The following is a 26,582-nucleotide window of genomic DNA, read 5'->3' on the forward strand; positions in this document are numbered from 1 at the left end:
GTTCCTGCCACTGCTGAGGGAGAGGAGTCACTCACCTGCTCCACTGTGGGGTTCCTCCCACAGGAGACAGTTTTCTGTGAACTTCTCCAGTGTGAGTCTGTCTCATGGGCAGCAGTTCTCTATGAACTGCTGCAATCTGGGTTACTCTTCCATGGGGTGCAGTCCTTCAGACACAGCCTGCTCCAGCATGGGTCCCCCATGGGGTCACAAGTCCTACCAGGAAACCTGCTCCAGCGGGGGCTCCTCCCTCCATGGGCCTGCAGATCCCTGCCAGGACCCTGCTCCAGCACAGGCCTCCCACAGGGTCACAGCCTCCTCTCAGGCATCCACCTGCTCCGGTGGGTCTCCTCCACAGGCTGCAGGTGGATCTCTGCGTCCCCATGGACCTCCATGGGCTGCAGGGGCACAGCTGCTCCACCATGGTCTGCACCACAGGCTGCAGGGGAATCTCTGCTCCAGAGCCTGGAGCACCTCCTGCCTCTCCTTTTGCACTGACCTTGGTGTCTGCAGAGCTGTTCCTCTCACATTCTCACTCCTCTCTGCTCTGGCTGCAGTTACATCTGAGCAATAACTTTTTTTTCCTTCTTAAATACGTTACCATAGAGGTGTTGCCTCTGTAATTTCTGATTGGCCCAGCTTTGGCCAGTGGCACATCTGTCTTGGAACCGGCTGGCACTGGCTCTGCTGAACATGGTGGAAGCTTCAAGCAGCTTCTCACAGAAGCCACCTCCATAGCCCCCCCCACTACCAAAGCATGGCCACAAAACCACAATAGATTCACTAACTCATAGCAAGGATGCTGTTGTTTAAATCTCTTTGTATTTACAGGTCATTCTGGGATTGGGTAGTGTGAATTTTAAGAACAGCTAATGTGATAGAACTTCAGATGCGTATAGGAATTCACCGGCATATCCAACAAACTCTTTTGCAGAATGATTTTGGAGCTCGTGTTGAGCCGTTCCAGTTTGCTTTGGGATATGTCAGTGCTCTTCCTCAGTTCTGAGCGCCTAAATAAGCCTTAGAGAAGCATCTTCAGAATTATACTAAATAGTGAATATTCTCAAGTGTGAAGGTATGTTTGTAGAATTAATATGTGGATGTTTCTGACCCCTCTTCAAACTCAGTTATGTCGTTTGAAGGACATACACACATACACAGGGCTTCTTTACAGCACAGTGATGCAGTTATTTAGTCCAAGAGTATTTTCTCTCTGATAATGACTACTTCAGTGTTTCTCTGTGTTTGGTCGTATCTTGTTTAGTAGTTTCTTGTCTTGTGTTCTTACTGGACAGCCTGTTCTGTGCTGGTTAATCAGTAAATTAAAATGGATGTCAAGCTCTAATCCACAGTTTTCTTCATAGCATGTACTTAATTACTTTCAGTGGAATCTGCTTTCAAAGTCCAGTAAAGGACAAGGTATCCCACTCTGTGCTTTCTCCCTCTAATAAAACTAACAAGACTGCTTTAAAAGAAAAGAAGTGCTAGCCACATTGAAGTCTAGGAACAGGAGTTTCCCCACTTAAAAAAAAAAAATCAATAAAGAATTGTGACAAAATTACCTAAATAAGGAATCAATAACAAGACACATGTAAAAAAACCTTCTGGGTGTGCTGTGTTCTAAATTAGCAGCCAAAAATGAGTCTAGTTTGCTGTCTGTTATATCACAAAACTATGCAAAGTGAAAACCAGGCATGTGTTTACGTGCATTCTTTAAATATGAGGCTTAGATGTGGGGACAGCTTTGTATGAAGTGGCAGGTGCTGGAAGCTCAATTAGGTAAGAAAAATTCTGCTTAGGTGAAGGTACAAGTTCCTGACAGGCCAAAGCATAATGAAGGTAAAGCAATAGAGTGTCTTGGTTCTGTTATTCATTTGTGCATTGAGAAGCACTGTTGCATGAACAGAATGAAACACTAAGAAGTTGGCTGGGTACATGAAGAATCAACAAGATTAGCCAAACTTTTTCTGCAGAGCAAGTTCAATCTTGTTATATAATCTTTTGGATAAAGTGTGTTATATACAGTGCATTTGAACTCTACATACGTGTGTCTGGTTTGTATGCTATAAGATACTGGTGGATCATTTAAAGTCACTTATAGCAAATTTAAATAACTTTTATAATTGCCTTATTAAAAGCACGCAAACAAGAACCACTGACATGTCGAAGCAGTTAAAAAAAAAAGACTTATTTCTTTCTTGTTCTTCTTTCTCCAAAGACTGTGGAAAAGTGAGAATACTCTATCTGCTGTATTGATAGAAGTGTAAAAATATAATCTCATTCTGAATTAAATCTTGCTATTGCTGGAACAAACTCCTCCCTTTGAAGTATGTTAAACCATATTTTGCCAGGATTTTTTTCCCCTACTGGGAATTTTCAAAACTTTGTCCTTTGATAGGAGAACTATATTTTAAGACGAAAGTGTTGATAGAAAAATGCAAAATATGTATCTCCTTGCAATAGCACTTGTACTGCATTTATGGAGTGATTGGTTGTGACAGCAAGGGGAAAACTTATCCCTTGCTATTTGTAGTTGATCTACGCAGGAATGTAAACCTGGGGAGTAACACTTGCTTTCCAGAGGTTTTTGGTTTTTTTCCATTTCAATTCATAGATAAGGGGGAAGGAATCCTGTATACTCATAGTGATCTCTCTAGTTTTTTGCATAATCTTCATGTATTCTTTTGATTATGTGTGTTATTTACATCTGTCAACACCAAGCATGAAGCTTGTGGAGTTTCTGTTCTTCTAGAAGTGAAAGTTAATGTTATTCCCTCAATGACTACTTCCAATTTTTTGCTTCAGTTTCAGCTTTGACCTTGTGGTGGGTGGCTACTGTCCATAACCCCATTGTGCTCTTTCTGCCTTGGGTTTTGTTTGTTAAAACAGACTGTATAAATTCTAGGATTATCAAGAGTCTTGCAGAACCTAGTTTAATATAGGCCAGCTGAGGAGTCACTCCTTTATGTTCAGTTGATCCGGAATCAGACTTGTGTCGTCATCTGATGTCCTCTTCATTTAATGTGGAATTTGTTAATTCCCACCATCCTTCTATAGCGCAGGTGCTGCTGACTCATATCCTGCACCTCTTGCCCCAACCACCTTCCAGCTCAACTCTCTGCATAGGTCAGTAAAGGACAGTAAAACTTTCACAGGTTAGCAAGACACGAGGGTGTTGCCTGTCAGACTGAGACAATGTGGTTCATTTGTCTTATTTTTCTTTCTCAAAAAAGGTCGCAAGCCATTCCCCACAGAAGACAAGTAGGAAATCCAGGGCTCAGCTAAAAGACTTCTTTTTACATCTGGCATGGTTCTTGCCCTGACAAACACAAAATTCATACTGCAAACACAGATAATGCTGAGAGGGAAATGAGAGGTCAGCTATCCTAAATCCTGCTGGTTCGTGTAATCCTGCAGAGACTGTCGAGCGGCGAAGGCAGCCTCAAAGGGTTGTACACTTGGCCCTGTGTGCTGGCCCTGGTCATATGCCAGTGTGATTCAGCTGGGAGCTCTTGAGTCCAAGCAAGCAGTCAGGGTAAGTCTATCATTACAGTAGAGGTGGGAGTGAAAAAGATGGCAGGAACCACAACTGTGTGCCTTTCTGGTGGCTTTGAGCTGCTCAAAAGGGGTGGATGGTAACTACCATCGTTTCCTGGGAGCTCTTGCCTTGAGCAGATTACATACGAAAGGTGCCAGGTGCCAAGTGGAAGAAATAAGCATCCAGATAGGGTGCTGCTGTTCTGTATTCTAGGCTGTGTGGGTCTTTTTGTATTCTAATCCTTAAAGAATTTTTTTCCTTTCCAAGAAGTGATGAGCTTCCATTTGTGTGCACAGACACGTGTATAGCAGCCATCCTAAAGATGACATGGGAATAGCTGATCTTTCTGCTGCCTCGATGAAATCATTTCACCGTATGTGAATTCTCTGGGCTTTCTGCAGCTCTGCCACGTTGTATCTCTGGCTACCAAAGTAAGCAGCGTGGCACAGCAAGATTTTCTTAGCAGTACTGCATCTGTCTTTGTAATTGAGGTTGGGATGAGAGGTGAAAGAATATATAGGTTAATATGAAGTCTTTGAAAAACTCAAACAGGAAATTTTAATAGAACATTACTTGTATACACCTCATATATCTAGACATGAAAAGTAATTGGGGAGAAAGAGTTTTTTACTCATTGGTAAAATCATTAGTTGCATAGTTGGCTTCACTTTCCCTTTCCTTGCCCAAACCCCAAGCTGCCAAGGTATTCCAGAGAGGAAAATATTTTCTCTGATGGACGGTGTCTTCCATTCAGTTGGGGCACATCAGGGGTGCAGAGTGAAAGCCAGTCACCTTCAATATCTACTTCATTTGTTTGTTGTTCTCACTTTCTCCAGTGACCATAACTCAGAACAATAGATTATGGCATTTAGTGTTATATTATATATTTGTTGTTTAACCTAAACCCACAAACTTAGTCAGTAGCTGAGCTGTAAGCCAGGATGCATATATTCGAGTTTGACTGTGAATCTACAACTTGATCTAGCTATAAAGTACTTACAAAATTCAGACTGTGCCTGTGAAATAGGTTCTGCTGCTTTTAATGTGCAAGCAGATGTCAAAGTGCAATATGCCAACAGAACAGGAAATTTCTGGCCATGGCCACTGTGCTGCCTGTCTGCATAAGGAGTCTGAGGAGGCTGTCCTGTCAATCTAGCTGTGACCACCCACAGACATTTTTCCTTGAAAAGGGTTACTGGCTGAGAGGGTTTCTTTTCCCTTTATGTATGTGTAATCAATCCTGAGACAGTATTATCCAGGTCAGCAGAACTTTGTAATGTATATCTGACCTGGGAGTCTTAACATGTGACTCAAGTTTTTTATTATTGGAAAGATATTCATTAACAATGAAATGTGTTTTTATTGCATTTAAAAATATGATTATTATAAACAGCTGACTGCTACTGTAAGTTTATAGCTGGAGCCAGAAAACCTAAGTCACTGCAAAACCCATGTGGGACAAGTAAAAGGGTGTGCAGTTTTCATGGGCATGGATTTTAATTGTTTGTGTATTTTAAGGTAACCAGGAGTTCCTTTAGGCTTTTTGTTCATACAAATGCTTGTATGACTTCACCTATCTGTTTTGCCCTGCTGCTACTGCATTTGGTTAAAGCTGAAATGAACAGCAGTATATGAGTTTCATCTGATAGTTTAAATTTAAAATTTGTTACCCTGGACAATTTTATTGTGATTGACTAAGTTGTCAGTATTATACGTACCTATGATTAGATAATTACTGCACTTTTCTGGTTTCTTCAAATTGTATAAAAGGTTTAGATGTCAGTGTGAAAAAAGATTGCTGTTGAAGCTTTTATTCCTTGTAGGAAAGTCTCTGAAGTCCTTGGTAGATTTGTAATTCAGTGTTTTTCAGTGCACTAAATCTTTACATCCTTGATAAAAGAACTTGAGAAAGAAGAGAAATTACTCCCATGTTCTTTTGGAGTCAGAAGTGAGGACAAAGCCATCAAAGGATGGGTCAGTTACTGCTTTAGTGGATTCAGCTTTTGGATCCAGTAGCGAGCTGTGATTGTCCATTACAGTCTAATACTGTTGAGAGTAGAATGAAAGCCACTGGGTCTGATTTCAGGCTTAATAATTCAATTACATCTCCTTTCTTGTGGAAAAGCAGCATTTCAAAAGACAATTGTTCATACCACTGGGAGAACCTTAAAGCTGCCATTAGACTTACACGTCAAATCTCCAGGGAATGCTCTGAATAAGATGGGAGGCTTTAGCCTCTTCAAACGAGACCTGGCTTTGAGCAATATCTGGCTGTTCTTCCTGTATGTAATAGTGTGCCTGTGGGGCAGGATCTGTTGCTCTAGTTTATATATAGCCAGTTTATTGTCTTCTGTCTTCAGTCTGGTGTATCTGTCTATTTGGCCACAAGTACCCCAGAAGTCCTTTTTCTTTCCTATTGCTTATTGTCATCAGACCCTTCCTTATTAGAGTATCTTAAGATTTCATGCCAAATATTAAATCATTCTTACTTGTTATGCAAAACCTGTATCACAACTTTTTTGCACTCCTTAACTCTTAGAAAAAAATTAGTAATGGTGTGTGCCCTGTTTGGGCCAAGACTTCGCCTTGCTATTTTTGAATTTGTTTTGAGAACTTTTCAGCCCTACTCTTACTCATATAGGGGGGATTCAAGTGGTATGTGCCTAAATGGCTCTCCTTTGTCCAAGACAGAGGAGATTTAACAACTATTTCCTGTGATGCCTGGTGAATCTGGAGTTTCCCTGGTCATCAGAGGGTTAATAAAAATGTCACCAAAGCCAGGAAACATAAGGCTGTATTGGAGCAGGGCTGGGGTTTGTGGGAAAGTGGGAAGAGGTACCTTGCAAATGGAGCATATTGTCTGCTTGGTTACTTTCAAATTACGTCCCTTTTTCTGCTTGTGTTAATGTCTCCAGAAGAGGTGGTAGTTTTAAGGCTGTTTAACTTCCAATAATAACACAAGAGTCCCTAAAACTTCTTTGCGTTTTTCCCTTGCCAAGAAGCAGAACTGGAGAAGCAGGGAATGAGGGAGAAGAGAGGGTTTAATTCTGTGAGGCAAAAGACATTTGACTGAAAATACAGTCCTGCCTTTATCAGTATTAGCTGTCCTGAGGTGAGACCTAAGGCAATGTATAAATTATGAGTTAGCTATTTTCAGCTTTTGCATTTGGGCTTACTTGAAAAGGTATTTTTAAATTACATCTTTCAAGATACTAAGAACACTTGCACTATCTACCCTCTTCTTCCTTGCTTCCTATTTTACAATCCAAAGACTTTTTGGAGGAAGTTTTCTGTAGTTTGAGAAATCAAGCGCAGCCAACTTGGGGCATTCTGTATCCTAGCATATGGAGATAAAGGCATCTCTGACATTAGAGCCTAACACATTTGCCAGGCAAAAAAACACAGCCATGTTTGCTGTTCACTTGTATAATGTCCACTCACATTTTTTGTTTTAAGCCAGAATCTTTAATTATTTCAGTATGGCAAAAGTTATGCTGCTTGGAAAGCAGCTACATATTTCCCACAGCACCAAAGCTATCTAAGCATGTTTTGTGACTATCTTCATTCCTGCAGCTGGCATGCATATAGTGCATTCAGACTTATTGCAGGTATAAAGTAACTTAAAAGACTGGACTGGAGATGACAGATAATTTTGTGCTAATAGCCAATAGCTGTGTGCAAATAGGGACAGGAAGAGGGTGTCAGCTGTGTCTGGAGAAGTATCTGTGGTTCTCTGTATATAACTTGTAGAGCTGGCCATCTGCCCCCCATATGTTAGCTGCCTGGCTGTGAAGGGCAGCTATGTCCAGCAGCTTCTTCCCCTCAGATCTGGGCCCCCTTTAAACCTCCAGACCTCAAATCCTGGCAGGTCTTGACATAATTGTACGTGCTGGGAAACTGAGCTCATGAGGTCAGACCAAAGTGGAGTAATGAGATAATGGCCTGTGACAATGGGAACTGATCGTTCGCTGGATCTCTTAGAGATCACTTGCTCTGTGAGGAAACAACATCTAAAAAACATCCAAGTCTGCTTATGGAATGGAAAATGACTGGAAAACTGGTGCTTAGTGTAACATTTAGGCAGTGGAAGAAGTCAAGGTGTGTTTTCAAGGATAATAGAGAACAGATTGTGTTTTTCAGGTGATTTGGATGTCCTTTGGGACTTCCAGGAAGTTCATCTGCAGACTGTGGCAGAAATGAGTGATTGTACTTTGATTGGTTTCTCCTCAGATGATCTCTTGTGATCCATTTTTTTTTGAAGAGGGGTGGAGGTGTGTGTTTTAGTTGCCTGCTCTCGACCTGCCTGTTCTAGGTTCTCGTTTGTACACCACTTTCTCATGATAAATGAGTGCCTTGGTAAGAATTCTGTCCTTTTCTATCCGGAGCCTGTAGGATATGGAAAGGCACTGCATGCAGTTTTGCACACACTTGTAGTTTAGCAGGAGAAAAAAAGAAAATCTAGTTCTTTACCTTCATTCACTTTCAGTGCTTCTCCTTTTATCTTCTGTAACAGCTTCTGTGTTGAAAGTGCATTCTTAATTACATTGTTTGCATCTTGTATATGCACAATACATTCACTTTGAGGGCATTTTTATTGCAGTAGGAGGGTGGTGATATGTATTAAGTCTGAAGAATAATTAAAACCTGTGTTAACTTGTGTATGTTTTCAGTAGTGATTGAACTTTGTGTTGAGTCTCTGCTGGGTCCAAGATCAGATCTTAATCAAGTAGAAAGGAAGGAAGGGGTGATGGGGGAAGGAAGAGTTGGATGTAGTTACCTTTATAGGTTCTTGCCAGTTTAAGATAAACATCACCTGTCATGTTTATTCCTAAAAAAAAAAAAAATTAAAAAAAGTACATTGCTTCCAATTTTTTAGGTACTCAGCTGAAGATAGTTTTTACGTTCAACACTTATTGAGGGAGAAACACAGAAAGTGGATAGCGTTAGAGATCAACATTTGGAGATATCTTCACCTTTTCTGTATATGGGTGTAGCCTCAGAGTTTTGATAAGTATTTACTCTGAAGGGAAAAAAGCAGAGTAACCTGATAAGGTTTTAACTGCATCATGATGTGACAGGGCAAAGATTGAAATAACTAGAGATTTCACAGAGACAATATAGTAAATTGGTTTGGCTTTTTTCTTTTATTCTGGGGAGGTAGAAATGCACATCAGCATCGGCAAGATGCATGGTTTTGATCTGAAACTTTCACTTTCTACGCAAAATAGTAATTAGGGTTTTTTAATCAGTGTGTTTTCTAGAATCTAATTTTGGAAAAGGAGGGGAGGCTAGTTCTTCCAAGCTCCTTCCTACAAAAGGTGAGTGGTTAAGAATTCTTGAGCACCTGGAGATGTGAAGAGCTGTTAAGAAACTGACTGGCCGAATCTGTAGAAATGCTGCTGACCTCACTTGCTTCCCTGGACCATTGTTAACAAGTGCTTTGCATTTGTCATGGCATACCAGATTCCAGCACGGGAGAAGAAAAGGGCCTGATTCAAGGACAATGATTGGAATCCTGTTGCATGAAATGCTGTGAAAAAAAGTTAATTTCTCTGTCTTTGAAATGTACAGTTTTACAGTTTGCTTGTAGATGGTTTGACTTTGGTAGAGACAGCAGGTGAATTAACATGAATCACATGAGCTTTGCCAAGGATTCTATGACATTCATGCCCAAGTCAAGCTGAGGCATGTAACAGTGTTTTGAAATGGATAGTAGTTCTGAAGATATCCCTAATACTAAACCAGATTCAAGATCTGCACTGGAGGTTAAATGCTAGTTTAGTCTGCAGGAGTGTTATTTGCTCTCTGGAAGAGATCCATTCGGCTTAAACTTGTAAATCAAGTAAAAGTTTATCTAATTAAAACTCCCTATTTAAATGTCAGAGCACCTGTGCTACTTTTGCTTATGTGAAACAAGTTTTTAGTATTTAATAAAAGTATTGTTAGGTAATATACTAGGCCAGCTTTCACAAAAAATTCAGAGATTATTTTGAAAGGGGGAAAACCTGAGAGGGACAGGCACATTCTTTTTTAGGCTGCCAGGATTTTATAAGATTGACAGTGAGCTTTTTCCTTACAGATTGTGTCAGATGCTGCTGGACAGGGGGTTGCCATCACTGGGAACAATACTTTCAACAACTGGAATTGGCCTAACGCTGTGATCTTTGCTGCTACTGTGATCACTACAATCGGTAAATACTTGCTATATCAGCCTTCCTAACTGTAGTTTTCTGTAGGCTTTAGTGTGTTTGTACTCTCCCATTTCTGTGTCAAGGTAGCCACTGAGTAAAGTCCCCATGGCTGGAGCTGCCTAGAGTGTGTGTTCACCTGCAGATTCATAGAGGAAAAAAACCGAGGATTTTGGCACTCTCCATGGGTGTACAGAAGAGAAAGGTGTGCCTTTCCAATCAGTAATGGATTACAGGTGCTGTTTGGGTTGGCTGGTGTCATTCCAGTTCCATTGATTCATGCACTTAAATTTCCAAATCACTTAAAATTCCAAAACAAAAGCGTAACAAAGCATGCCATTAAACTAATACCTCAAGCAAGTGCATATGAGGTTTTTGTACTCCTGTCTTGTTACACACACGCATCCTCTTGAGCTACTACTAAATCATCAGTGTTCCTGGCTTGCAGAACAAGCTAGACTTTTTATCCACCTCTTAAAAGAAGGTGAAGCAGAACAACTGTTGTTTTTTAAATATCACTGCTGATTTGTGCTTGTAAGACCCTCTGCACTGAAAGACTTCTTGCTCCTCTGATACATAGGTTTCCAGAACTCAACATCATTTGCCTTCTGCTTTTACAGAAAAATCTTTCTACATGGTGTTGTTAGATACTTGTTGCACCTACAGTTAAAAAAAAAAAGGAATGCAAAATAACCAGAGAGGACTGGATTTAGAAGTCTTACTGTTAAACCATATGCAGTACTGTGGTTTTCTTTATTATTTGAAATTCACAATACTCAGCTTATATTGTAACTTATGACAAAATGTTGAAGTCAATAACACACCTAAAGAAGAAAACTCTGTCAGAAGTTCAGAAAATAGGCTGCTGATTTTGAAGCCTGAGTCTGTAATGCTCTGTTGGGTTCTGTGACCAGCAAAGAACAAAATTCAGTTGAAATATCTTGCACTTACTTACCTTGCACTTAACTCACAAGCTCTTACCCTGCAAAGGTACCAGGTCACAAGTTAAATGTGTATAGTGGATCTTTCATGTGGGAGCTAGCTTCAGGATGAATTTTGAGTTTCATTCCATAAAATTGAATCAAATTAAGTTTTTAATAGTGCTGCTTAAGATCGGGGCATCATATCAGAAGTTTTGAGATGAGCTTTATTTTGTATTTATCCCATCTTGTCCAGAAAAAGATGCACAAAATCTAGGGAACTCGTAAAGTGCGGGTTTTTTTGCGTGTTTGCTAGAGTCAAATTGGAAGGCATCCAGATTCAGAAGATCAGCAGCTGGAGTAAAATCCCTTTTAGATGGTGAAGTAAGGAGTGCCTGACACAGTGGGAGCCCACACAACGTTGTTTTGTGCACAGGTAGAAGTGCCTTGAATTCTCTTCAACAAGAACAGACGGACCACATACTTATCTCTTTCAGGTTACGGAAATGTTTCTCCAAAGACACATGCTGGGCGTCTCTTCTGCATATTTTATGGGCTTTTTGGAGTTCCTCTCTGCTTGACGTGGATCAGTGCTCTGGGGAAGTTCTTTGGAGGACGTGCCAAGAGGCTGGGCCAGTTTCTGACAAAAAGAGGAGTAAGCCTGGTAAGCCCTTACTTGTTTACCCTTGAACAGTGTAGTTTTGATGCATGAATTAAGCTTACACTTCTTAACTTGCCTGCTTATCTTGTAGTAGGTGAACACTTGCACAACTATGAATTTTCCCAAATGATGTTGCATTGAAATAACTAAAAGAGGGATTGGGTCTGATGTGTTAGTTCTGCAAGAAGTTTAGCAAAATGAGATCTCATAGAAACCTGTGGTACTACTTCTTACATTAAAGACCTTTAGGACAAATGTACATAAGTCTTCATTTCACAGACATTTCATTCAAGCTCCTTCAGGCATGGAAATGAAAAAGCTGTCCTGCTTGGCTCCCACCTGCCTGCATGCTAATATGAATATTTCCTGCTGTGCAGTGAACTTACTGCACAGTAATATTTTGTTCTGAATTACTGGCTTGTGGTTTTTTGTTTGTGGCTTTTTGTTGGTGTTCTGGTGAGAGTTTGTTTGAGTTTTTTCTTCCCTTCCTTCCCTTCCCCACTGCAAATGAATTCTCAGTTCTAACTCTGCCCAGAGATGGGAGGCAATGCAGGGTCATAGTGCCTGGAGGGCACTGGGACTGCTTTGGGTCCTGGTTTCAGAAACAGAGCAAGAACTTTCTTGGTTTTGCACCTGAGAAGAAAGTGCAGAAAATAATAGTGAACTACATGTGTATGTGCAGTTTTGTACAGAGGTTGCATGAGTGGCAAAGGGAAGGAGACACAAGTAGGAGAGAAACATCTTAAAACTTCTGTATTCAGAAGAGTAAAAGGAAAGTTAGAGGTACTGATGGCTTTTTAGACTAGAGTGCTATGTCCATATCCCATGCCAATTTATAAAATACCAGGGACTCACTAAACTCTTCCAAGAGTGTGAAAGAAAACTATGAGGAAATAATCCTTTTTTAGCAAATAGTTGTAAGAATAGGGAGTTCTTCCTAAAGGAAAAAATGTGTGTTTATTTCAGTCACTTTTAGTGACTTTTAATTATGGTAGCTAAATTGTTAGCACAAAACTCTGAAATATCTGGTACTGTCAGATGATTCTTGGTGCCATGGGTGGGGAAAAAAAATTGAAATCTTTCCCTGACTTTTTCTTTTTTCTTCACAGAGGAAAGCCCAAATTACATGCACTGCTATTTTCATTGTTTGGGGTGTCTTGGTCCATCTGGTTATTCCTCCCTTTGTCTTCATGATGACTGAAGGATGGAATTACATTGAAGGTCTCTATTTCTCATTCATCACTATCACCACCATAGGATTTGGAGATTTTGTTGCTGGTCAGTAATTGTATTTTATGTATTACTTCATTACTTGCATAGTGTGGCAATTCTACTTCCAAACTCTAATTCGAAAAGGTGTTTTCTAAGCTTTTCCAGCACATTTTGCAGAATGGAATGTTCACTTAAGGCTCAGTACTGATCCAGTGGACTTGATCTGTCTCTTCACTGTTGGTGTAGACACCTAAGGCCTTTATTGGGTTAATTTGGCAGCCAAGTTCCAGAGTTCATAAGTCCTTCTGGTGCCCCAGGTCTCTACTTCAGGCAAGGAGCTACTGTACCCACCGTGATAGTTGTGCACGTGTGAATGGGGTCCAGTGTACTAAGCAGGATGTGTAGGCAATGGGCAGTGCTCTCCACACCTGCCTAGAACTAGTCAATGGGGAATGCTGAGTATATTCCTCTCTCCCTCCTAAGCCTCTTCTTTCTCTAAAATCCACTGCTTTGTTCAGGGCTTTAGAGGTGGTCCTTGTAAGTGGAACTCTGAATCTTTTTCTCAAGGAAGGTGCCTATATATACATTCTTCAGTGGCAGGAAGAAGACTTGTAGTTTTCAAACAGGAGAATGTTCGCTTTTATATCTTTTAAGGAGAGGATAGATATGCTGCATTTTAATTTTGTTAGTCCAGTGGTCAGAATACATGCGGCCAAGAAGTGGAAGATGTGGGATCAACTTTTTCTTTCAGATCCCCACTTACTACCTATCAGACCAGTGTTAAAATAACGAGGCTCTTTTAGTGAGGAAGCGAGTAGTTCTCAGAGTCATAACTTCAAAGGTTTATCAGCTGTAAGTCTTCTTTCAGTAATGTTTTTGTTTTTAAATTTCTTATAGGTGTAAATCCAGATGCAAACTATCATGCGCTTTACAGATATTTTGTGGAGTTATGGATCTATCTGGGACTAGCTTGGCTCTCACTCTTTGTTAACTGGAAGGTCAGTATGTTTGTGGAAGTCCACAAAGCAATCAAGAAACGGAGGAAAAAAAGAAAAGAATCATTTGACAACCATCCTCGGTCTAAAAAACCCCTTCAGATGGGTACCTCAAAGGATGTCAACATTTTCAGCTTTCTTTCAAAGAAGGAAGAGACCTACAATGACCTTATAAAGCAAATCGGGAAGAAGGCCCTGAAGACAAGCAATGACAAAATGATTATAGTGGAAAATGGCAAACAAATGAATGCCAGTATAGATGTTCAGGTGACTTACACGAAGACAGAGTCATTTGAGTATGATGAGGCTTCCCTGGACATTCAGAATGGTCATGTACTGAGACCCCTCCATGATAAACGTATTGGAGACAGCCCTCTAGAAGGAACCATGTTCGTAAATCAGCTGGACAGGATTAGTGAAGAAGAAGGTGAAGTGTGGGATTCCAGAGACTATCGACCCTTAATATTTGAGAATGCCAATATAACATTTGTAAATGAAGATGATGATGAAGAGGAAGATATCTCAGATGATGAGGAAACATCAAAATCCTCTATGGATGATAATCTTGCAGAGGAATCTGAAACCGCAAAAAAACTGGTAAAATTCCCATCCTCTGATGAATCTACCTTTACCAATAATGAGCTAGAACTTTCTGTGCCTTATGAACAACTGATGAATGAATATAATACAGTAAGCAATGTGAAGGCTGCCACGTGAAGCATGCTGGACAATGGTTTTCTGAAAGTGGTCAGTGCATATTGAACATAGAGCAAGGAGAAAAGTATGTTTGCAGCTTCTCCTGTCTCTTTGAAAACAGAAGCAAGTCCCAAACTAAGAAACTCCAGTCTTCTTTTCCCATCCTAACTTGGCTTCTGAGCCCATCAGCTTTGCTTTTCTGACAGACTTGTAAAATAACAGTTGAATTTGGAGTCCCACTCCTTCTTTGGATATTATGGTTCTTGAACAAAATAGAAAAGACTAGTTAATACACTGGATCTGCTCTGAGTTCATACATTTCATTGAGGAAATAGTTAAGGAGTGTAACTGTATACTGTTGCAAGACTGTTTTGGGCATCAAACATGTTCGGTTACTCCATTAGCCTTTCACCTCTGAAAACCTGGATTTGAATCCTGCTTTTATCACAAATTAAATCAAGGGGGTTGCCCATTGTTAAGTTGTCACCGCCAAAAATACGGCGCTAGCACGCTGTACTTAATGAGAAACTTTAGACGGAGTGCCAGGACACACAGATCTGAGCTGAGGTGTGCTGGTAGACTGAGAAGGAAGCTTCTGAAGCATCTCTGTAGAATATGTCAGTGCTTGTCAAATTGTAGTGAATTCTAATTTTATAAATAAAATATTAAAATTTAGAGTTCTAAAGGAATGGATTGAGAAGGAGCCCTCTAACAAGGAAGAATCATCTGGGATGAAGCTCACCAGTTGGACTGCTAAGCTGCACATCAGCCCCAGAACTGTTAAAAGAGTAAAGTGACTGGAAGACTTACTGATCAAAGCATGTATGAGCACAAGCAGGATGCAATGAACTTTTTTAATGTTGAAAGTGTCCTTCCACTGTCCATTTCCTAAAGGAAATACTTGAATGAACTTTATACAGTATCTGTGTACAGGTGAAGTTTCACCGATACTGTTCTTAGGAAAAAATCACCTTGGGAAGCACAGATACTCTCCAAATGCCCTAATGCCTGTCAGAAGGGACCTGTAGCACTGCTGCTGATCTGGGCAGTGTGTTAGTCAGTATTGTTGTTTGATTTTGCTCTCTGCCTTGGTACTTCAGACATGACTTGAATGGGAGATGATTTTTGAAACAGTTGATAACACTTTGTATATTTTTTTTGGTTTTAGAGTTTGACCTATGTGTGTATACAATGGTTATTCTATCCCACTTGAAAGAAGGTTGGGCAATATCAAACCTTGGGCAAACTGAGATGTGATCAAGTGACTTCAGGCCATAAGGCACTTGTTTTAGAAGGAACTTTGGCTCTAAGCTTCTAAAAGTATTATCTTTTGACTTGGAGATGGGCTACCCACTAGAAGGAAGCATGTCCGTTCGTAACATGTATGCCCAAATTGTTTTGGCTACAAAGAAATTTTACCATGGTTTTATTTTACTTTCTTTTTCCATATCTATGCATTAACCCTGACAACTCTTTCAAATGAGGCTCTTGATTATATGCTGGCAAAAGGTACTGACTTCAGTTTTATCCAATATACTTGGAACAGAAAATAGCCAAGATCTTTAAACCGTAACATATCAGGTTCTGCTGATCTGTTTGGTTTTAGAGTATTTAAGTCATTCTGGTATGTCCAAAAGTTTCCAAAGTCCAGTGAACAGTTAAAAATTTTCAGTGTCTTAGTCTTGTTTTCAGTGTAATGCTGGCAGACTCACTAGCTCTGTAAGAAGAGCTTATGGAACCTTGCAATGCTAATCTTAAATTACTAGCTCTTTCTGATAACTACAAATATTGGCTGCAGCTTCAGTTGCTGGCCTGTTCCACAGAAGGAGGAGGATATATGGGAAACTGGCACTCTGGTTGGATAGCCTTTAGATGGGAAGTGTTGAAGTTATCTACTGTGAAACAAGCGACTGTCTTTCCTAGTCTATTTCTCTCCTAGAATTTTCCACATATGTGACATTTTTTCAAATAGAATGTGAACACAATGGTGAAATTGTGGCCAGCTTGTGTCCACCTCTGTTATACTAAACAACTGTGGAGTCAACATAATTTGATTTGGTATTTAATCTGCAATTTATGATATTATTGTTGAAGAGAGATTCTCATTTATAATCAAATTTTATTTTATTTACACTACTTGGAGCAGGGGTGGTTGGATGACTTTGACTTGTATCTGACAGGAAAGCAGGAGAGGCCATATGCAGAAGATTCTTACTTACTTCTAGTAAGATACCTTAATCCCCACTGTTTTAAAATTACTCCAAGCCCTTCAGGTTTTTGTGTCTGAAGGGTTGTGGTTGACAGCTGTACTTAAAAACTGTAAGAAATGTTAGATAGGATTATGTGCATGATGCGCAGGATGCTTGTGTAGTCAGTCTAGCCTTCTCATTTTTTCTTGAAATATTTTTTTGTTTTAAGAAGTCCTCACTAACTTAAAAGAAAATGAGAAAGCACTCCATATAGCTTTTGTTGTCCTCCAACTTGTCTTCCATTATTGATGCAAAGATCAAAGTTTTAGTAACAATTAGAAAGCTACAGGACAACGAGGAAAGAAAAGACTTTCAGCAAGTGCGTGAAATGGAAAAGCATAGTCCAATCTTCATTTAAAAAAAAAAAAAAAATTCTCTTTAATACCGAAATAATACGACCCAGACACTTGGCTGGGCTGCTTTGATTGGGAGGGGGTGTTGCACACTGGAACCCAGACTCTGTTCTGCGTAGCAAAGTGCACTTGTACGCCAGAGCTGAGAATAGATGGGATCTGTTTCATATTATCAAGCTAGATGTGGCTCTCTGGCCTTTCCCAGTGTAGTCAGCATAGACTATAAGTCTGCATAATAAGTATCTTGGGATTTAAAGTAATAGTTTAAATTTATTAAAACAAAGTACAATATTCCCAGTTTTTCGGGGAAACATGATCACACCTCACAAAACTGTTCTCAAGATATCCCACCATGTGCCTTAATGTAATCTTAACACTGAGAAAAAATTCCTCTTTACACAGGGGCCAACAGAATTGGTCTCGTTAAGCCCTACATGTTTCAGAGTTTTGGAGGGGTTTAGTTGGTGCATAACTTTCATAGTGGCTCTCTCCAAAAGGCTGAACCATTCCCAGGGTTTTTAAAATTATGGTGCCATCTCAGAAGTGCCAAAGTGCTAAACAAGACAGCTTTTTGCCTGCCTGTCTTCCATGTCCTGAGAAAAGAAGCTGCCTGGGGGACCTAAACTAATGTTTTTCTGCCTTCAGATTTACATGTAGTGACTTAGAGGGGTGTCCAGGCTGGATTTTGTTCTATTCAGCTCCAAAAGTGCCTCTGAGTGAATTCCCCAGTGCTACCTGGTTGTGTCTTATAGTTATTTCAATTATTTGGTCAATCTGGAAACATTTTCTTCGGACACTAATTAAGATTTCATTTGGCTAACAATGTTAACAGTTTTCTTAAAGCTGTGGAATTGGTTTTATAGGTGAGACAGATCTCTTCCTGGAAAGAGAGGAAAGGGGGATTTTTAAACAAAGAAGGAAAAAAAGTTTAAAAGCATGTATAAGGAAGGGATGGAATAGCAGTGGAAATTCTTCTTTCTAGCTATTGCCTACAAGCAGATTTTATTTCCAGTCACATCATGCAAAGGATGGGTTCACTTACTAATTTTGCCAAGATGAGCCAGTACTTTCTTTTTTTTTTTTTTTTTAATTGAAACAAAAATCCTGAACTGTGACCATGGAAGTCTGTTCCTACAAAAGGCCTTTCAAGTGCTGTAAGACTATGTGACCCCGTTTTTCATGACATCGTTGTGATGCTTCTTGGGTTTGTATTGTGCTGTTGAAGGCTATTTTTACCAGAAGGGCATCATTTCCGGATACCCATCTCCCACCAGGCGGTCGGACACATCTGATACACTGGTACGAAGTCAGTGAGGAAATACAAAATCGGAGTGTTAAATTTTTCTGAACTAATGATTCGTGAATCTGTTGCTGGCAATGGATATCACAAAGCACGCAGAATTAAAACCAGACTGATAACAGATCCATGGTGACACAGCTGTGTATGCTAAGATTTTATTTTTCCTCCGGTTGATCTGGGAGAGTGTGTAGAGACAGATGAGGAGAGCAAAAAGCAATATACAAACAAGTCTGTTGACGAAACAAAAGAACTTTGTTGTAGACTTGTAATTTTTGTGCCTCGTGGGATTCATTCCATTTGTGATGGATTTAACTTTTAAAAATTAGCTTGTCTTTTGTATGGCTTTTGACATTTGTACAGTTCTGACCCTTATCACTCCATAATATGCCTGTCTGTCTGTTCTTTGTTGCTGATTGTCACTGGAATCACACTGTATGTAAATATTTGCTACGTCTTTGTAAAATGTAATTTATTTTAATATTTTGCAATAAAAAATTTACAATTTGTCCTCTCTGACATGAGAAGAATGGCAATCAAGATTACTTTTTACAACTACCTACTTTTTACAACTACCTACACTTGTAATGCACCTCACAGCTGAGACTGGTCTTGGCCCAAAGAGCTGGAAGGCAAAGAGCCAAAAAAGCAAGTTCTTTTATGCAAGCAGATGCCTGAACTTGTATGGGTTATTGATGACTTCAGTTCAATGGCATCTGTTCTTCAATTAGATACAGCATAACAAACTATTATTCAGCGTGGATTTTGGACAGCTGTTGAAAAATAAACTGAAGTTTATTTTAAGGGCTGTGTTTTATCAGTGGGCTGCTTTTAAAGCAGATGAACAGAGATGGGAAGTGTTAGAATTAATCAGTACTGTGATAAAATAAAATGGACATTTATGACTGGTATCTGAATCACATGCCAGAGCTATTAAAATATCTGAGTAGCTGGTAATGAAATTTCACAATATTTCTAGTAGCAGTGCTCACCATTTTCCAGGCTAGAAGTATTTGCAGTCCTTCAGCTCCAGCAGTTTCCTTGGCAACACACTGGAAAATAGCTAACTACCTGCCTTAATGGGCATCAAAATGTGGCTTGGTTATAACCCTGATAGAGATGCAGCCATCTGGAGAAATTGGGACAACCTCAGCCTGAGGAGGAAGAGACTGAACCTTGGCTTTTAGACAACTGAGTGAAATTGCTGAGGCATGAGCTAGGAAAGTGGGGAGATGCATGAGCACAGGAGTGAAGGGTGGATACTGTTGGGATTTGAGTAAGGACAGCCACTCTGCATTTTCCTCCAGCCACGCAACAGAGGGACAGTGAAGGAGGAAGAGGTGCCCAACTGGTGACTGATGCCAGAAAGAGCCAAAGAGGCAGGTGGCAGCTCCTCATGGAGCTGAGGGCAGCACATAGTATGGATTCTGGTAAGCACCCAGTAATATTTCTGTCAGCTCCCAGCAGGTTGGAGACTATTGTTCACCTTCTGCCCTCGGTAGTGTCATTAATTTATAGAGGGTAGGGTAGCAAGAAGTAGGAAAACAGGACAAACCTGTATGTGTTACACACCTGTTCTTATGGTCCATGCCTGGCTGCAGGGTTCTGTGCACACAATAGCTTAATCGGTAAAATCACAGACCAGCTGACACTGAAAAAGCCTGAAATCTTTTCACTGAATATGTATCAGAGGCCTTTACAATGCCTGGTGCAACATGATACCAGCAACCTGCAGCTTGTAGACACAGGGAAATCAAACCTTTAATTCTGGGAGATGAAGAGAGTAGAAAGGCAGGACGAGTTGTGGTTTAGGACCATTTTAAACAGGGAAATGCTACTCCATTCGGGGCAATTTCCTGTAGCTGGACCCAGGTCCTGGAGAACCCATAAAATACCTCTTATGCAAGGAAGTGGTGGAGCTCTGTTCCCTATAGATTAAAGAGGAAGAGTTTTCTTTTTAAGTTCATCTCTTGTGCCTGTCAGCAAGGGTTGGCTGGTTTTGGGGGTTTTTTCTTTGTTTTTTAGCTTTTTTATTTTGTAAAACGTATTTTTAGCCTCATCCTGCCCTTGGTAAGATAACTAATACTGTAATACATAGGAATAAAAGGTTGTGCTGAGTACAACGTTCCTTAGATTTTTACTTCTTTTTGTTAGAGAATTCCCCTGACCTACACCCAGACTGGGCCTCCTCCACATACCCTGCCTGGCTTTACAGGGTGATTGTGGGCTGTGGCTTCATCCCTGAGGAACAAGGGGAAATGATGGGCCAGTGGGAGTAAACCTAGACCTGACCAGAGTGACCTGTCTTGCTGCGAGCAAAGCCATGGCATTGCCTCTGCCTGGCAGGCCCTTAGCTCTCCACTCAGACTTGCTCATCGCTAGATCTTGTGCAGCCTGGGATACTCAAGGGGGTGCTGAGGGATTGTTTTTCACTTTGTTTTTGGCTAATACCTGCTTTTGCTGACTCATGGCATGAGGGCAAAGACTTAAGGAAAAAGGGGTGCAATACTGCCCTTTACTACTGACTCCCAAAGAAACAGACTCAAAAGGGGTCAGGGGGATTGCGGAGGGTGAGGGGGGTTGATGTTTTTTGGACAATAGGTGTCCAAGGAGGTATTCTTTATTCTGGGGTGAACAAAGTAGCCAGCACTGGTTATCTTGGACTACACAGCCAGCCTAGCACAGGGAGTGGTACCACGACTGATAGGAGCATAGAGGTACAAAACAAAACACCCACAAATACTCAGCTAACTGACCAAGGAAATTTGCTATTTCACACCAGCAGGGCTCCTCTGGAGAGGAAGAGTTAATGTGGACTGGGATACTGGAGGCATTATCCTGCACAGAGGCTCCCTGAAAGTCCGGTGTTATGTTGTAGTTGGGAGGGCTTCCTCTGATAGCCAAGATTCCAAGTACAGCCCACAGCCAGAACTCCTTCTGCCTAAAAAAAAAAAAGAGTAGATAGATGGAAAATATATTAACATATGAGAAATATTCTGATGAAAATGTTCTGATAATCACTTTGGATTTTATGAGTTAAACTGAAACAACTGTGAAGTCAAAGAGTTTTGGTTCTCTATTTTTAGAATGTTTTTTATGGGACGCCAGAATTTTTCTCCTTCTTGTCGCTCCTTGCTGCTCATAGGAAAGAGCAGAAGAGTGATAACTCACTCTTCATATTTTGGTGGTTATGTTGTTTCCTACATGGAGAAAGCTGTGGAAAATACAACCTGTCCCCCCTTTTCTCCTTACTGGGGTGGGGCTGTGAGTGACAAAGAAAGCAGAACAAAAAAATTGAAAATATGAATTCTGAAATTAGGGTGAGGAGGTTAAAACACAAAATATCTTAAGTACAAGTCAGTATTTCTCCTACGGACATTCTTCGACATTTCCCATGCTAACCTTTAACAACATTCTTTTGGCTACTCTCCTAAATATGCTAAACAAAAGAAGCACCCATGTTTTCAAGTTAGATCTATACATAATTTATTTGGTAAAAAATAAGTACTTTGACACAATTTTAATTGTATTTGAATATAAAAGTATAATGTGGCGCAATAATATGCCTATAATTGTAAGGAGAATTAATACACTCTCTGTGAATGACTGAGAGCAAAAAACTCCTGTTTAAGGCCTGTCAACAGCTTTGCACTGTTCTGTGGACTTTTAGCTTTGGGCACTTGTTGATCACATTTCTGTTTATCTAGTTAAGTTTTTGGGTGTATAAGGAAGTATCATGATTCCTAATGCCGCTAAGATCAGAGACAAAAATCCCCTTCTGTGCTGATTTGTGGGTTGGGCGCTATCCATACCGATCAAAATAAACTGGGTGCAGAGGAGCACTTGTTCCTACATACTCCTGGTTGCTGGGCAGAACTGCAAAATATGTGCATACCAATGTGAAATAAATCTGTGTTCACATTGAAATAGAAGTCACAAGCTTCTGAAGCTGGAGTGTGTTTATTCATAAAGCTCTGTTGTCCTTCTCTGGCAACCTTTGTATTTGTGGCTTATGGTAGTTGGCAGTTACCAAAAAGTAAGGGAACAAATTAACACTTCACATGCAGACAATCTCTTTTGATATATTCTATTCCTCTCAGCCTGGGACTTTTGCCAACTCATCTGTGGCACAGCTGGAAAGAAAGGAAAAATAGTAAGCTAATTGGCCCGCTTTTTAATTGCTGGTTAGAATGGGAAATTAATACAAAAGCAGAAGTAAGCAACACACCTTGGACACCTGAGGGGGACACTGCACTCTTTGGCTGTTTTTGTGGCTGTTAGTTTTTAATAGATGATAGAAAATGGGTGGCTTAAAGTGAGGAAGTCTTGCAAGGGTGGCTTTCTTTCATACAATGAAGAAGACTCAAGTCTTAAGGTTTTCTTCTGTGCTGCGTTTCTTCGGAAAGTGAAATTCACCAATGTAAATTGTGAGACTGGACTCTGAGATATATGATAGAGATCAGGTGAAGGCAAGAAGGTAAAGCAAATACCTGCTTTTAAAATTTAACCTTCAAGTTATCTGTAGTTCTGGGGTGTCAGTTCTCTATCCTTTTCAGCTGCTTAAATTGACATTTAGCCCCAACTGGTAATCCCAGCATGTCAGTCACGCAAAGTTAAAGGGATGGGATGTTGAATTAAGAAATTTTTTTTTAGGGAAAGAGATAAAATTTGTATCAAGTACAGGAAGAAATCAGAACTACAGTAGCTGAGGAATCTGTTAATTGTGGGGAGATTTGCTCTAAATCACTAGGAAATTAGATTTCCGGCAAATAAGTTCAAGCAGTTTTCTGAAGATGTTGTCTGGCCAAGTGACACTGATGTCTCTGGGGGAGTTTAATTCTACAATGTTTGTCAGTAGATGCAAAGAATAATCTAATGGAGGAATAACAGCTGAAAGATGCAAGATTTGCAGGAAAGAACTGTCAGCCTTTTAAAACATGTAGGTTTGAGACAGGCTTCTTTGAGAGAATGCAATGAAAATAAAAAATGTGGTGGAGATGGATTGAAGCTCTAACTGGCTTGTATTCAAAAGCTTCTGACCCCAAATATTACTGTGCCTTCCAATACTATGTGTTTTTGGAAATGCATGGGATAAATTTATCTTCCTCTGGCACAGAGAGGGAGGGAGAGACTTTGGGGTTGTCAGAGTTTATGTACTGTAAAATGACCATTCTTGAAAACAACAAGACAACCCAGGGTGAGGAGAACTGTGACTGGTTTCAAACACACATTCTACTCAGACCTATGCAGTAATGACCCAACTAATTTTTCAAGGGAGGATACCATTCCAACCTTTTGGTCTATATCTTCTGGTTCCCGTTGCTTTTCTTCCTGTTTATATGTCTTAATTTTCCCTTCCCTCAGCTGTGTTGCAGCTGTCCCATTACAATTCCCATGCCCCCTAGGAATGCCACAGCTGCCTGCAGGCAGGACACTGCAGCCTCTTGGCATTCGAGGCTGACAGCCAGAAGATAGACTTGGCTTCTCCACTCAAGCAATGTCAGTCTGAACTGCTTCAGCTACAGGAGGCGGACACTGAACAGCCAAGGCACTCAGCTGAGCAGCCATGGCTTCCTTCAGTGAACAACTCAAGCTTTTGCACACTTTCAGCCATGCTGTTAATATCTGCTGGGGATTAAGATTTGTATGAATGTAGTTCTGTAAAGGGCAGGGGTAGAGCTTCACTACGAGGCCATGAGGTGGACTGGGCAAGCCTACTGAAATACAGGGACTTGTTAGTGAGGCTCCAGTTCAAAACAGGTTTTGAAAGAGGCTATGCCCGCTGTGAATTTTAGTTGCACCTTTTCTAGCTCCCTGTTCCTCCTCTCCTTCTTCCCACTCCAGTTCCCATTTACTGCCGCTCCTACGCTCCTCAGTCCCACTTCATAACCACAGTGGTCTCTACTGCTGCAGCCTTTGAACTGGGAGGATAAAGCTTAGCTCTTTTTAGTCTGGAACTCTCCAGAAGGCTTCCAAACCTGCCAACTTCAGCTTGTTGCTGTGTGTTCAGATCTCTTGGCATGACTACCTCTGTCGTTTTGTGACCTAAAATCATGTTACCATTGCACCAAGTAAGCAGCAAAGTTATCACCTGTTTAAATAAATCTTTGGCTCCTAATCAATAATTCACCAGAAGAAAAGAGATTGAATAGAACAAAATATGTTTGATTATTTACTAAAGACATAATGGCCTGGAGACTGAAAACAAAGAGTGGGACTGAAAACCAGATGGCAACCAATATGATCTAGACAGCCTACATATCGAATCTTTAGGGTACAGAAAACTCCCACAGTGGAATCTTTTTAAGCAGTAGAGAAATCCATATGTGCTACTTTCCCAGTTACAGTAATTCCAAATAAATGCTGAACTGTGACTTTAAAAATACCATAGATCAATGTCAGGAACCATTTATGTATAACACTTGAGTGTAAGTGGCTTCAGAATGCCAGTGGGAGGGGAGGAGTGGGAATGGGGTGTCACTCCACATTTGTGCAGAAGCCCCCACCACAAGATTGCAACCTGTGCTATGAAGGAGTCTATAGAAAGCTGATGATGCGTGAGAGCACAAGCCCATAGCATGGACATTGCTGGTACCACGTGCCATAGCTGAATTCCAGGGTGTTATGCTGCCAGGGAGTGTAAAGTGACCATTTCAGGCAGGGACAATCAGCTGATTACAAGCACGGAACAGACCATGAATAGTAGCTGCCAGTGGCACCAGGCAGGATTATTGGAGATATTTGTACAGTTTGCATAGCTCTTGGCTGGTCAGCTCAAACTGAGGCAGAGGAGTCTTCTTCAAGTATCAGAGATATCTAGCAGCACCAAAGTAATTGTACACAAAAATGAAACCCTAGGAATGAGATAGTGAAACAGGATGAGATAGTGACAGTCCCCATCTAGAACTTTGAAAAGGAGGAGGAAAATGGAGAAACCCTCACTCCTGAGCATGTGCACACAGTAGGTACTCTGCATGAGGGAGAATAAGAAACTATGTCAAGTACAAATAAAAAAGATTCTTCTACATCCCCATATCCTGCTAAACAGACCATTGCTTGGGCTTATGTTTAGGCCTGGCTAATATTTGGAGTGGGAAGGATAAGAACATGAGTTTGGGTGGATACAACAGTTTTAGAACACTGTCTCTTGTATTTCTTGTTGCAGCCGAGGGCCCTGAAGTATCCCTGTGCACTGGGACTCTGGGATGGGACGTGTTCCCTTAGCAGGAGTCCACAGGCAAGGAGGGCAGGGCATGTGCCACCATATGCCACCTGCTGGGAAAGGACTTTGAAGAAGCAAGAATTGTCATCACTTCACAAGAAAGAGCTGTTTCCTCTTTCCCACTGAGTCACTACAATGATCCTCAAGGGTTAAAAAGAGGTAAACCTGTATCTTCATACTAAAGGTCTCCATTATATGACATTTAAGCAAAGATTGATGTGCAGATGCTCATCAGAAGCATACAACCCTCTGTTGTTGAGAAGACTCTCCAGGAGAGCTGCCGACAATTCCTGGAGTGATAACCTTGTTCCCTGTTGTTACAGACTGTGAGGTGTCTCACGTCTCCTTGCTGCTCTACATTCACTCATCTCCTCACAGGGAGACAGTGGTGCTGTTTCCCTCAGGATCAGACCAGAACTTAGGTGGGTCTCCTTCTCAGAATCCCTCATGCAAGGTTCATTTGCTCTCACCTATTTTTGATGCTGTTAAAGCCTTGTGAGGCCATGGAGTGTGAGCAGACCTCTTTCCTCCCGAACCCATTTCTCTTTGCAGTGAGCAAACCCATAGGACAATGTGCTGACAATGAGGAGCTGTCTGGTTGTAGCTTTGGCGAGATCTACTGGTGTTGTTTCCACCAGCTCCCTTAGGAGGTTTTTTTAGCAGGTAACATAATTTTTCTTACACGTAACATGCAACTCTCTGAAGTTTAATTTTGTGATCATTTTATGTTCCCATTAGCAAGTAGAAATAATTGGTTCCTATTCTCATCTTCATTTTAATTTTTCACTGTTGTGGGTGCAGAGGCCTCTGGGCAGCAAAATAGGAAGAAACTAATAACAGAATTAATGAGAGAGAAAGCAACATGCACCAGTATAGAGCCCATATTAGGAAATTCTTAAAATCCCATCCTCCCACCTCAAGAAAGTAATTTCAAACACTTTAAAGATAATTAAAATCAAATCAAATACCTAGAATTGCATCAGAATTCCTACTATATGAAAGGATCTGGGAGGTGTCAAAGATCCCCCACCAAACACTTAAAATGGCTTCCAAAGCCATGATTCCTGGGATGTATGAGCAAAATTAGAAAGTGTGAGAGATGAGAAGTATTGTTCCACTCTCCAGGATGGTGGGGCTAATATGGGCTCTAGCATGGGCATAGATCATCAGATTTTAAGGCAGCTATAGGTAAGCTGAGAGCAGTCTGTATTACAGCAACAAGAAAATGTTTTAACAAAGGATGACATTCGAGAA

The 26,582-nt window shown here is 40.6% G+C and overlaps 1 protein-coding gene across 1 annotated transcript in view; it reads left to right on the forward strand.

Annotated features, from left to right (window-relative positions):
* KCNK5 (potassium two pore domain channel subfamily K member 5) overlaps positions 1 to 18,625 on the forward strand; it is a 35,634-nt gene extending 17,009 nt beyond the window's left edge. The window contains exons 2-5 of the mRNA XM_042022934.1: positions 9,615 to 9,726; positions 11,141 to 11,307; positions 12,414 to 12,582; positions 13,414 to 18,625. Coding sequence (XP_041878868.1) covers positions 9,615 to 9,726; positions 11,141 to 11,307; positions 12,414 to 12,582; positions 13,414 to 14,228 — 1,263 coding nt within the window. The 3' untranslated portion in view covers positions 14,229 to 18,625. The remainder of the gene's footprint in view (positions 1 to 9,614; positions 9,727 to 11,140; positions 11,308 to 12,413; positions 12,583 to 13,413) is intronic.
* The last annotated feature ends 7,957 nt before the right edge of the window (positions 18,626 to 26,582 follow it).

Source organism: Corvus kubaryi, unplaced genomic scaffold (genome assembly GCF_017639235.1).
Source record: "Corvus kubaryi isolate FWS band 111438036 unplaced genomic scaffold, C.kubaryi_AGA036_p1.0 37232, whole genome shotgun sequence".
NCBI classification, from domain to species: domain Eukaryota; kingdom Metazoa; phylum Chordata; class Aves; order Passeriformes; family Corvidae; genus Corvus; species Corvus kubaryi.